Raw genomic sequence first — 14,183 nt, forward strand, 5'->3', positions numbered from 1 at the left:
AGGCAAACAATGGTACTGCAGTCAGTGTAAGAATTGCATAACCTGGAGTACTGAGTCCTAATTAATGCAGATATTACACTTATTAGGAACATATTCTAAATAGTATATATAAAACAAGATGATCAGTAGAATTATTCTGGCAAGAGGCAGTGATACGTGACCACACAGTTGATGACACCATAACACACAGACAAAAGTGTGTTACATTTAGTCTGTACCGGTAGCCTTAATATTCCTAATTTTTCTATGCTTGGCTTTGCAAGGTCGTTATGTGGATAACTGCAACATCTAGTTTGCATAAACTAAAGAGTAATATACATTGAATGTAGTTTCTGAGAGTTATAAGGGTTAACACGGTGCTGCTACCTTACTGGTATTAATGACATACTAGTTTTTGAAAGCACAGAACTCAAGCAAACTGTAGCCAGCCTTTTAATGACGTGTTAGGAACTGAAAAGCTTTATTAGGAGGTTCAAATTATTGGAGTTGAGTAAAAGACGTGCATTATCAGTTTATCTTTCTGCTAGCCTGTTAGCAGTGGTTTTCATACTAAGAGCTTGAAAGCAGACAAGAATTTCATTTCCCAGTTATAAAAAACCTGAGAGCTGGCTAGTAATTATGCAGTATCTCAGGGTCCTGCCACTTCTGACATATTGTGCCTCTCAATTGATCAGTCGAGCCAAGTGCTGCACTGGAATTTCACCAATGCTAAGGGCAAAGTGCAAGATGAGAGGAGCTGGGAAATGGAGGAAAAAGCAGCAGAACCAATAATTAAAATAATTATTGAAATAATTAGTATATTAAATGTTAGCAAAAAATGAAGAAAGATCAGATATTCTAGTAAAGACTCAGAAGCTGATTTGTTAGGGTGTGTTTGTACAAACTGAATTGCTTGAAAAAGTCTGTGCCACTTACTGAAACTGTTGAACTGGGAGTATTTGTTCCATATCCAGATGAAGGAAGGGAAGCCAAGGACCAGCGGCGTCCATCCGTTCTGGGGAAAAGCAGCAAGGGAAATTACTGTCAGGGATATATTGTGGCTAATAGTTGGGGTAAATAAGCATTTTCCTCCCTCAATTCTCTCAACCTCACATTTTTACTAAAGTCTTAACTTATTCAGATAAATCAGGTATACCATTTACAATTACCTTTGTGAAAAAGCAGCTAGGGTAAGTTTTAAAAGCAAAAGTAAGTGACCTTGGAAAAGATAATGCAGGAATCTGATGCCCATTTACTTTAAGCAGCTGCTTTGTAAATATTACCGGTTGTGCAAAAATTGGAGTTTCTAAAACAGACAAATGAAAACAGCACATTTCAAACTTCTGTGAAAAAGACAGTCATGCCTAAGATTATTACTGAAGCAGTTCCTTGTATTCCAAATAAAGTTTCAAACTGAGGGGGAAAAAGAAACCTATATTAGATCAAGAATCAACTGAAAGCAGACTTGTTTGTTTACCTAGTCAGAAGGCATTCTGCCTAGCACATCGCCCGACACAGCTGGAGAATTACATCCACTACAGCAGATCTGAACAGAGCCAAGAGGTCCACTCAAAGTACAGAGGAGATAGAAATCATGGAAATTCCACCTAGGGTCTCTTTCTCCTCCAGTCAATATAATATTAGTAGCTATTTCCCTATCATAGCCAAAGAAACATGACCCTTAGAGAAAATAGCCAAAATATCCTCGAGATACTGCAGAAAAGGTCTTGTTTTACCAACGACAAAACTGAGGAACTATGCAACTGATTCGAGAAGAATCAGTATCGCTCTCCTTGAAACATGATTCTCCCCGCAAAACCCGCCTCAGTGAAGATGAACACTCAACTATATTCAGCTCAGTTTCAGCGCTTTTTCTGCCTCTGCTTTCATTTCAGTCTCACACACATTTTGTGGTGTCCTATAACGTGTCTTGTTGTATGTTTGGATGGATGTTAGCAAGTCTCTTCCTCACATCAGTCTCCACTTGTTTGTTTGTTTTATTACAGCAGATTATCAGTAACTGGTCATAAAGTAAAGCTGAATTAGAACAGTTCATTGTTCTAACTTACTTTGGAAAGATTTGGGGGGGGTTGGGTACATGTACATCAATGCAAGCGCATTATAAAATAGGATGTTTGATACAGGCCCCAAATAGTGCTTAGTGCTTATAAAAAACTCAACTGTTATCATTTTCACAGTAATATTTCTCATCTCACTATCCACAGCCATGAAGCCTCATCTTCAGAAGAAAGCTCACTGCACACCCAGACACAAATGCCTGTTGATGTTTTTTCCAGATCTAGTTCCTTTTATTTTCAGGCACTGATACACACCACTCCTCTCTGACATCTATCTTAGAACACGAGTGAAATAAACCCACTGTTTATTTATATAAACATCACCGGAAGAATATTATGTCAAGAGAGTTTTCTAAGACAGCTCATGCTTCATGCATATTTTTTATTATTATTATTATTTTAATCGAGCTATAATGCAGATTTCTATTGCATGCGGATGTTATGGCTAAACCCCATTTTGCCACAGGTGACGTTTCCTTTGGCAAGACAATTACATGTAAAAGAACAATCTCAAAAAAATTCCAAGGTAAATTAAATTCCTTTCTTAACCCTGAGAAAAACAACAAATGTCAGCATTACAAATTCGCTGCACAATGTGGTCAGTGACTGAACACCAAACTTCAATTATTTTCATTCAGCTTCTTGTAACATACAGGTGTGCTAGGGAAATATTTAGGTCCATCTTCAACCTCGGTTTGAACCCTCAGTCCCAAAGCAAGACAGCAGGTTCCTGACTTCTCAACACAGTAGATAGGAATGCACCGGTCACTCATTTTTCGCAATAGGAAAGCCTAATACCTTTTTTACCGAGTTGCCTAAATTGTGTATTAAAATTACTCCTGAATTTTCATTTTGACAAAGTTAACAAAAAATGTCTGTCTTAATTAGATAATTACAAGATGCCTCTTCATGCATGGGCTATTTTCTGCTGATGCAATCTAGGCAAGCAATGTGCTAAGCAGTCAGGACAATGTATATGAGCTCTATTCTAGCAGAGGTGGGACAGGAGCAGAAATCTGCCAAATAAAAGGCAATGGGAATGAGACTTTCAAAGAAAATTCCCCCTTCATTATGCAAAACATTCCAAATTTACTTCAGTGTTTTGTTAATAAACATATTTTTAGAGAGACCTCATGCAATATTGCTTCAGGAAAAGATACTTGGAAAGAAATTTTTAGGTCTTTTATTTATTATAGACCCTTTGCTAGCACAATAAAAACATGCGAACAACAAATTTTGCCTTTAAAATGACATTTTAATTTTTATGGCATAAAATGTATTTTTATGGCAACTAAATGCTATTCAATGAACAGTAGATCAAATTCAAAATAAGAAGGCGCCAGAAGAACAACACATCTTCTCCAGAGCACTACCTGTTTATCATTTAAAGGCAAAATGTAAAGATTTCCTGTTTTGATTACCAAAGAACAGAAGCTGAATGCCTAAATGGGGTTATTACAACAGCATGAACTTGTTAGGGACACAGGCTCAGCTGCACATAAGCATAGGTCGTACACATACATACACAAACAACAGCAGTACGATACACGTTACCTGTCTGCTCTGTGTCCATGGCTGTATGGAAGAAATTGTACAATGATAATGAGAGGGAGAAGTAAAAGATACACATGTGATTTCTGAAAAAACTGTCATCTCCTGTTACTGGTATTCCACTAAGATCAGTTTTAGTGAATATGGACAGAATTAATCATGCATTTTCTTATTCAAACAAGAGGATCCCTGAACATGCTAATTTTGTGGCTATGACACAGTCATCGAAGGGGTGTCTAGCAAGAGATTTATGATTAATCACTAGTAAAACTAAGGACAGTCTTGCAGTATGTTGCAGTGAAATTTGCTTTACAATAAAATGAGTTCTCCCAATGCGCGTCCTATTCTGTCCCAAGAATCAACTCATCACAGGGCTATAATGAAAGAACAAAAATCACAATGGATGTCCAAACAAGATAATAAATTAAGAAATTACACTAAATATAAAAGGGAGAAAATCCCCAACAAATCTTTTCTGTGATGACAACAGGAGCATATCAGGTAAGAACCATCTCTTAAGACCCATGCAACGCCAATTAAAAGGGTACAGAACAGAGTACCACACTTCCAATTACTTAATACCATTGTATAGAAGTTATTCTGATACCACTATGTGATAATCTAATAAATATGTATTGGTACTGCTGTCAAAGCTATTCAGGTTGCAATGCAAGTAGAAAACAGAAACAAGTTTTCTAAAACAAGCTGTGCTTAAGTGTTCTTTTCAACAACAGAATTATAGAGAGCAACACGCACACTGCAAAATGGACCACGGTATTTGACAGGACAGATTTAACCTTTATTCATCCATTTCTTTAAAAGTTAGATTTAAAAAAGGGGAAAAATATGAAAGCACACTTTTTGAAACGGGAGTTTTATTATTTAAACACTTATTTTCTGCTTGGAACTTGAGAAGCAATGATACTGAAACTTCAACTTAAAACATGATGAAAAATTATGTTAAGCTTTGACAATGGTTTCAGCTGCAACTTCCCTCCCTGCATTCCAGAGTCCAGAACTCCAGATACTGTGAAAACTGGTAAAAATTCATTTGACTTCAACAGAACGTATTGAATACACCCAGATCAGGCTCAGATACGTCTTTAAAAATAAAGGTGGATGCCACAAGTCTGTTTGAATTGTTTTACGTGCTGGTAAAACAATTCAAACATTTTCCTCCAAGGCAACTGGAAAATACATATCCACTCTGTCACATTTCACATGCTATTTATAAAGTTTTTTCTTACATAAGACCTGAAAACCAAAGTCTACTTCAAACAGCGTTCAAGGACACCAGGTCTTCTAGCAAATCACCTTAATGGAGAAACACTCCAGGATTTACCTGCCATTCAGGTAAAGAGTGTACCATATTTCATCAAATCCTAACCCTTTACTCTTCTTTGAAGTTTTGAGACCTATCCTTTTTCTAACTAGTCCTCAAGCTAGATCTGTCATTCTCGGAAGACGCACTTCCTCTCAGGATGATCACACGTTTCCCATTCTCAGATCATTTTAACACAGACAGGGTTTCTTTTCAGCCGAGGCAGAGTTTAGCAAATCCAAAATATCTTCCCCACGCTTGAATCTAATAATCCTGCTACTATGCCTGAACCCTGCTTGGGATATCTTTTTTTCCTGTTCTTTATTTCTCCACAAAATTTAACTTTCTGCATCATTATCCATTTCTGCCTACCTGCTGGAATATGATATTCAATATACCATTTGTCTGCTTCTCCCAGCTGTCTTTATTCTTTCTGTCCTATTCCTTACACTAAATTCATCACTATAGTATCAGATTTCTTTCCACCAGTTTGATACATGGCATGACCAGCATTTGCCTAACATTCTCTGCAGGACAGATGACAGCTTCACATTCAGGCCTCTCAATGCTGCTGCTCTTCTAGAAGTTCTTGTAGACTTGCAATTTCAATTATCAGCTATTTTGCTCATTAGGGCTTTAATGTACTCTTCACAGACAGTAGGGAAAACTAAAAAGCTGCTACCAGAAGGCAGTGAATGAACACACAATTGTGCATGCCTAATTTTAGGTATGTTAAATTCTTTGTGCAGACATAACAAGGAAGATCAGTACACTTAGAAAACATCAGTTATTCAGCGAGAAGAGCACCTAGGACTACAACTAAGATACGATTATCCAAATCATAACTGGTTTTAATGTCATTATGACTAAATAATTTGTTATAGCACATGCCCTATATGTCATTTTTCTGGGAGAACACTGTCTCCTCACTAGGCAGTATTAACTACTGAATTCACTTTATCTTCTTCTAGGTCTGAAACACTTGTAATACTTTTGAGTGATGTCAAGATCGAAGTGAAGTGAAGTAAAATACATCAGAGAAAGTAAAACACAATCAAAAACCTTCTAACCTGTAGGCCATTTCTAAATAAAAGTCTATAGACTACTTGCTTGCCAGTGCAAAGAGAATAGATCCTGCCTTACCTTCGGGCAGGAACAAAGGAAAAATGAGCAGGTGCATTTGGAGAGAAGTTCCTGGGACTGTCCAAAGGGCTGCTACCTGTTTGAGAAAGTAGGGAAAAAAAACCCAACACCTAAAACCATTTCATTCGTGTTTGCAAATAGAGTAAGTTTTCACTGTGCAGAAAGACTTTCAAATGCAAGTTGTAGTCACAAATAACTGAAAATATGGAGCTTTGAGGCTTTGATCGTTTCAGCATTAGTTTGCTAAAGAAATGTTCTGATACAGATGTATCAGTATTTTCCCTCCTTTTAAAATAATTTAAGGTGTAAATTTTCTTTCTTACTTTCAGATAAGTAATATATCACACAATGTAGTCTCTTAATATTTTGCAATAATTTCTATATACAAGCTTTTCCTAACACTTCTCAGTGAAAAACCTGAGTTAGAAATTACATTGATGACAGTTTTAGGAATAATAAATAGTAAGAAAGTATTTCTTCACAATGTACATACATCAAGGCCAAGTGCACAATTCACTGAGGAAAAAAAAAAAAGACATACCAAAGGAACTGCACATGATAATAAAAGGACTACACACATATTAGATGATCAGGCTGTAACGTATCAGCATTCACCCTAACTACCACTTCTCTGAAATAATATTTCTACCATGAAAATGAAAGTTCCAGTGAATTTATACAGTGAGAGAAAAATAACACTTTATTTTCACTTGGCACAAGAATACTGTCTCTGGGCTTTGTCATATGATGTGTAAGCATATGGTTGGTAAGTGGTATACTGCAATGTATTTTATTTCAAAGTAAAAAGCAACCATTTCATAGAAAGCCCTTCTGAAAGCCAGACTCATTTACAGACTAACTGCAGAAACATTTGAAAATTATGGATGTATTAGAAGCTTCATGTCAGCAAGTGAGCTTTCTATTGGGCATATTCTTAAGTGGTTTGCTCTTTCAGATCCTTAATACAAGCACAAAAGAGAAACTATACATAGTAAACACAGGCCAATAGCAATTTCTTTGTGCACAGACAATAAAATAACATTAAAATAAGAGCAGGAAAACTAAATAGATACAGGTCAAGCAATGCACTGCAAAGTACATAACTGTGGTCATCAGAAATGTTTTCAACTTTAGATCCAATATAAAATGGATTTATTTTAAAAGTCATGTTGAAAAGTCAAACATCAATGATGAGTAATCTCCAAAGAAGTTGTCTCTGTTTCGGGAGAAGTACTAGGTGCCCAGCTCACCCCCCCAAGCCAGCACTGTTTGTGAAGTTACGGTCCCATCCAGCACTGTACTGAAGCTTATCATTAAATTGCATTAATTTCAACAAAAGCTGTTCATACACCTTAACCGATATGCTGAGCAGAAACAGAATATAAGCACCGTGCTCAGTCAAAGGCAACACTGACTCACACTTAGGCTATGCAAATGGTTCACAAAAAACTGCAGTAGCATCTCTCCACAACATCTTCTAAGCAAGGTGTGTGCACACCTGGCAAGCATGCCTGGCAGGTAGGGAGGAGGAGAGGGAGAACAAGCTGATGCTGTCTGGGATACGAGGATGGCCACAGTGCAGCACAGGCCAGCAAACTCCATCTGGTCTACAAGTCTACAAGGGGAGAAAGAGCAGCTGGTTGAGATTAAAGCAGCCCCCAGGCTGATCTAACATGTGTTGAGGGGTGATGAGAGAACTGGAGAGGTAAGTGAATTCCAGACCACTTCACAATCTGCTTCACCAGAAGCAAACTAAATTAAAAGCAAAGGGTTTGAGCAACAGGTTTGTTTTCCTTTGGCTTGGTTTTCTTTTATATTGTTAGTTAAGAACTAACAGCTAGTTCACAGTGTAATATAACACAATGCATGCAGGTCTTCACCCAAAACTGGATACCATTTAATCCATTCCTAGTACATCCCAAGTGGGAAGGGGAGAGAGTAATCAGAAATCAATAAATAGATTATTTTTGGTTCTTCTTTTATTAAGCTTACACCTATTTCAATTCTTATAGTCACAGTGGAAAAACAGAGACATTATACTGCTTTTGAATTAAGAGAAGGCTGGTTTGACAGTCTAGATGGCACTGCAAGCTTGCGAGAGACAAGAATGCTACGAGAGCCACAAAGTGAACTCAGTAGTGCATAAACACACATGTCCAGGTCAAGCAGCACACAGCTAGGGTTAGGGTTGCTATCTGCTTGTTAACAGAAAGCTGAAGGAGCATTTTAGGTCAGGAGGAAATGCAGCAGAAGTGAGGCCTTTCCCTGGTTATGTAGGTCATCTAACAAAGCAAGAAAGGCTGCCAGTTTTGGTGGGAACCTTGGTTTTTGCCTTCCCATTTTTCAAGCTTTACTGCTGACAAACCCTCCTGTGTCAAGATGATATTTTTTAACAAAAAGCCCGTTGCCCAATGCTGTTAACAAACAATGTTAAACAAACAATGAACTGTCACTGCCTTTTTATATCTTTATCAATCTTTTGTAAACTTTCTAGATTATGATCAAAATAGGATTTCAGAATAACTGAGCAAATTGGGTAATGACAGTTTTTCAATTTTGAAATTAAGTATGTGGGTGTTCAAATTCTTCTGAGCCTGCACAATCTGGTACAGAGATACTACTAATTTTTAAGCAACTACTTTTTTGGATTTCTATGGCATATTTCCTTCCAGACACTGGAATTTTAATTGGCTCCCCTGTGAGTTGTTTCTAGTTTTAAAATGAAAGGCAATTAGTTTTTCTACTCAATTCAAGTCTGGGTGAAGCTTTTAAAACAACAACAGGGAGAAGGGGAATTACTACTTTCCCTAAAATTTCCCAATACTGCTGCATCTGCTATAGTTGAAGGAATTTTAATAAGAGAAGCCTTAGTGCAATAGTCTTGTTCACCAAGGCTGATCGAAACTCTATCTATTTTGTTAGCAAAGGTAAATTCCCCTGTTGCTCAAGGGTTATAGTTGGCTACCACTGAACCTGAAAAAACTCTGTCTCAAGGGAGGCTGTTACACAGAATGATTACCCATTAGGTAAATCAACACAGTTACATGAACATTAATAATTCAGGCATGAACCTTTACATTTTCTGGACACAGGAAGAAGGATGCAGCCAAAGCATCTGTACAGCTGCTACCCTCAAAGTACAAAACTGGATCTTATGGGCAATAGATAGGTGAAAGTCCCAGCTATTATCTACAGACGTGACATTCATCAGATAGGGAATGAGTCCAAAAACTTACACTAGAACCATTTCATAAAACCTGCTTCTGAGATTTGCAAAAATAAACACAACAAAGTAGTTGTGGTCTTCTACGTAGGATATACTAAAATTATTTGCTGAATATTAACAAAAGCAGCTAAAGGTTTTACTGCATGCTACAGAATTAGCTGTCTTCCAGCACACACAAATCTTAAAATGACCAAAAAAAGTTTAAGCACACTGTGTACCACCTGTCTCATATATAGTTCTCACACCACCCAAGGACTGCACGTGTGAAACGTTGATGAACTGCAGCTTTGATAACCAGGGCAGGATCTAGAACGATATGTTACATGCTCTGCCCACTCTAAAAATAATAAATAAATAGAGGCCTTAGTAATAGCCATTTTTCTGCCAGGAGGTGGAACTGAACTTGCAGCAGAAGAGCAGAATAATTTAATTTAGTACCACAGTGCTCCCTGCGAGTAACTCCCTCCACCTGCCATTACAGACAGGAGCAGGACAAAGGTCCCAGCAGTGACAAGCGTCTCCACTGGAAGCCAGAAAGCAACCCGCCTACCCTACAGCTGTGGAGAGCTGTACTTCAATCATTCAGCTGTAAGAATATATCTCTTTCCTACTAAATTATAAAGATGATGTTGCTTATTTGATTGATTTTAAGCTTTTCACTTTAAAATATCATCTAATGGTAACTCAGTAATCAGCTTCATGATGGGTATGCTACAATAAGTGCACTGTCCACACCTTCTCTGTAATTTTCAGATTTTAAAAAAATGGATTCAAACAAATACAAAAAAAATGTAAGGAACATATGTGCATACCTTTTTTTCCTTCTGATTTTGAAGGTAAAATAATTTAGAATAAAAGGAGAATTTTCAAACCTGCACTCCTAAAACTGGTCACTTCAATCCAAGTTTGGGTGACTAGACAAGCAGAGTGACTTTCCCATGAAGTTAACAAGCTGTAGCTTTCTATACCAAGGTCCCAGCTCATTTTGGAAACATTATTTCATACAGTTTGAAAACTGAATTGGCACACTTCAAATACATTAAGCATTCTGGAATCAGAAGTGATTTCAGAGCAGAGTTAGAACTGTTTGGATGTACTTCCACCACAAATGTTGAGCTCTCTTAAGTACTACTATTCCTCTAAATTTTCAAGGATATAAAATTAATATAATCTTAATACAAATAATTTATTAATTAATGATACAATTTCATTAATATAGATAATTTAAAAATTAATGTAATATTAATATATAAATAATATAAGCCTGGCCTCTTATCTGGATGCTGTTTCAGATAGTAAATGTACCTGCCTGGATCAGTGTTCATCAGCAGGCAGGTTTGCCTGATGGACAGCCAACTATGCTATATCACACCCACTGACTTTTACATTACATACAGGAGAATAACTCCTGAGGCTAGTGCCATACAGGACTTGGTTTTAGAGTGGTTTCTGAACAGAAACATTTTAGAAAGCTGCCCTGATTTCTCTGCATGCTTGCTGTTCCTTTGATTCATAAGAGAGGTTCAGAATAGGCATTAAGAAGAGCACGTTCAAGACAAAAGAGGCCAGGGAGAGGCTCCAGCATTTCTTAGTAACTTATCAGTGTATGTTCCTGAACAAACAGATTGATAGATTCTGTTCAAATACTAAACAAATATCACAGCCTGTTCTCAAATTCACATCTCATATATGATATTTCTTGAGAAAATATTTGTGACTCTACTCTAAATTTCATCTACTTCTGTCTCTTGAATAAATTATTTTTCCCAGGGAAGACTCCTAAATATAGTACTGGTAGAGAACTGAAATTACAAGTAATTTATCTTCCTATGCTCTACTGGCTATTCTTGGAGGTCACAAAGGATATCCTTTTAATTAATACTCTTAAATCCTGTATGCAACATCAGAACAAAAAAATGGAAATATTTGACAATTACTGCTGAACAAAGATGGCATACCACTGATTAGTTACTCTAGTTTCTAGAAGATGGTCACATACTTCTAATAAAAGATAAGCTTGTAAAGCCTGAGACAGCATTAAAACCACTACGAGCAATTTTTCATTTTTAAATAGACAGAGGAGAAAAGCAAATCAAAACAAAATACAAATGTTTCCATTGTGAACACTTCTGCATTTGTTTTCTACCAATGTAACAAGATGTTGACGTGATCAATCTGCCAAGCAAGGACACTTCCATATTCTAAGGAGCATCTTTCTCGATCATTTTAGTTAAAGGCTTGTACAGCTAATTTAGAATTTGTTAAATCCAACACATACATCAACTCTAAGGACAAAGTAAAGAGCACAAGGTAAGTAAGTGGAGAATCTCTACCAGGAAAAATGCCTTGTTGAAACCAAATTTTGCAAAGCTATCACTATCGTAATCACAAACAACAGAGCCAAGGGAGTTTGAAGTGAAAAGGAATTGACCTATGCACATTTTTGGCCCTGTATTTTATCTGAGATGCTGAAGCAAAAAGAAAGTGGTTTTAATATACTACTTTTATGATTTTCTTAACATTTAATTTGAAAATCACAGGCCATTTTAATAAAACAATGTCATTAAAGAAAATTCCCAGCCTTCCATGACTGGGCTTTATAGCATCCCAAACAAATATGACAAAGTTTTATGAAAACTTAGGGAAGGTAAGTATTTTATGAGCATCTCTGAACAATAACTTTGGTCATCTTTTTCCTTTCAACAGGTTGGATGTCACCTCTCAAGATGCAATGCTCTGCAAACAGAAGCAGATGGCTCCTTCTAGCTAAGCTACTGTCAATTTGCTGTTCTTTCTCAGCATTTCCTTAGGTTCAATCTCCAGAAAGTATTTACAGAACATGCTGCCGTGTAGGAGGAGGAAAGTCTGATTATAATGAAAACAACAGTTAATTGCCTTACATGCAACAGTGATGTGCTTCCGAACAGGCTCCACTGTGGATGATGTGCCACAAATGCTCAATCTGTTTCATGCTACTGACTGGTGCCCATTAGGGCCATACCTGAAGCCCAACCATCTTCCCTGGCATTTTGAAATATTGAAAACAATGTAGTCACACATCACCTACCTCTGTCATAAAATAAAAATAAAAACATCAAGGGAACATGCTGTTCAGGCAAGCTGTTGAATCTGCATGCATGACCCTTTCTGAAAATCCATAGTTACTGTAGGCTGAACGATCATTCCTTCTTTTTCTATAGAAAGAACACCTCCGCACACTGCACCTTGATGACTAAAAAGCAGTTGCCCATTTGCTCTGAAATGAGGATTTCCCAGTTGCTGCCATGGTAGAACTGGCAGTAACATAAAAAAGGAATCCTAAACAGTTCATGTTGCCCTAGGTAGCGGGTAGAGAGACCATAAGATGGCACACTGGGCAGCCGGCAGGCTGCTGGAGGTTTACAGAAACAAGCAGGATGTTTCTTCTCATAACTGCATTTAAATCACTGGCACAAATTAACCATGCTAGGAGACTCAAAACAAGATATTTACTTAAATATTTTTCTTTAATTTTGTTTTACTTCATTCTTTATCACAGATTCTTTTGCAGGACGTAAGATGACTGAATTCCGCAGAAAGGGTGGAGGATGGATATGGTAGTAAACTACAAAGTGCAGATAAGGACATAAAACATTTGTTTTAAAACTATAGGGACCCTCTTAGAAGTTAGAAAAGGTGAAAAACTATAGTCAGATTAAGTTGCAAAGAGCATATTTTGATGTAGAGTATTGATATGGTCAAACTCACTACGATGAAGACCGACATTGCTCTTAATGATTCCCGGATAAAGCAGTCCTAGGGAGTTACCTGCGTGTCCGTGAAGAGGGGAATGTGGTCGCGGAAGAGTTGGAGATGTGCTGGATGTTACGATCAAACTCTTTCTGTTGCTTGTCCGACAGCTGAAAGAAAGAATGGGAGGAATATAAACAATAAGGCACGGTCAGATGAACAAAGGCACCTGAAGGCAGGTCCTGCAGAATGTCTTTCAGCTAAGGAGGAATCTCTCAATATTTAGGTCAGTATTTCCGCATGCTCTCAATCCCAGTAGTCACCCTGCAAAGAAGTAAACATACAGAGCCAAAAGGTATTTTTTCAGCAACAAGTGTTTTAATATGCTGGAAGCAATACAAAAACTGCATCTAATGCTGCACAGGCCACTAGAGATAGCTGACAACACATTCCCGATACACAAAATGTGTGTAACTCATGCTTTACAAATCACACAAAAAGCAGAAAACTGTAAAATACCCCAGAGTTCTTCAGATATTCTTACCGATAGCCAACCTAGCAAACAAATCTGTTATAATTATTGGCTATTACTATAAAAAGACCAGAGCATACTACTCAGGGCAGAGTTAAAATTACAAAGCAAACTGTTTGCACAATTCAGCAGATGAGCAGGATTACTAATAAAACTTAAAACCTGAGATTCAAGAATCTTTGTGAACACGTGTGGCAACACCAATAGAAAACTCTGCAAAGCAAGTTTTAGACAAGCCCTCTGCTGAATCAACTCCATTCACTGCCCTGACTTTGTTGCAGCAAAGAAAGCGACACTTCTGTATGAGGCAGTTCAGATTTATTTTTCTCCCCACTGGAGTTTCAGAGAACGATGTGTTCCTCCATTTGCTTCTCAGCCTGAGATTGCTAGTAGCAAACTTCCAGCTCTAAAGATGATAAAAGTAATTGTAATGGGCATGGGAAACATTTTTAAATCATGGGAGCTGTGAACAAGAACAACTAGATATTTAAATCACTTTCTGGTCACTACTTTTCCTGTTGTTTAAACCGAATAAACTGCCCAAGTTCCCAGCAAAATCTCACAACCGACGAAGCAGTAAAGCTACATACATTTATTCATTGTATCTCTAACTTGTTTTCTAGA

The 14,183-nt window shown here is 37.3% G+C and overlaps 1 protein-coding gene across 10 annotated transcripts in view; it reads right to left on the minus strand.

Annotated features, from left to right (window-relative positions):
- The window catches only part of MAST2 (microtubule associated serine/threonine kinase 2), a 199,587-nt gene that overhangs the window by 57,681 nt on the left and 127,723 nt on the right, over positions 1–14,183 (minus strand). For 7 of the 10 annotated variants that reach the window (XM_075097735.1, XM_075097737.1, XM_075097733.1 and 4 more), the window contains 4 exons: positions 13,106–13,197; positions 6,073–6,148; positions 3,612–3,632; positions 916–994 (listed from right to left, as the gene is read on the minus strand). In XM_075097735.1, the coding sequence (XP_074953836.1) occupies positions 916–994; positions 3,612–3,632; positions 6,073–6,148; positions 13,106–13,197 (268 nt within the window). The remainder of the gene's footprint in view (positions 1–915; positions 995–3,611; positions 3,633–6,072; positions 6,149–13,105; positions 13,198–14,183) is intronic. The other 3 variants (XM_075097736.1, XM_075097743.1, XM_075097734.1) reach the window with 2 other exon arrangements.

This window comes from Phalacrocorax aristotelis, chromosome 6 (genome assembly GCF_949628215.1).
Source record: "Phalacrocorax aristotelis chromosome 6, bGulAri2.1, whole genome shotgun sequence".
NCBI classification, from domain to species: domain Eukaryota; kingdom Metazoa; phylum Chordata; class Aves; order Suliformes; family Phalacrocoracidae; genus Phalacrocorax; species Phalacrocorax aristotelis.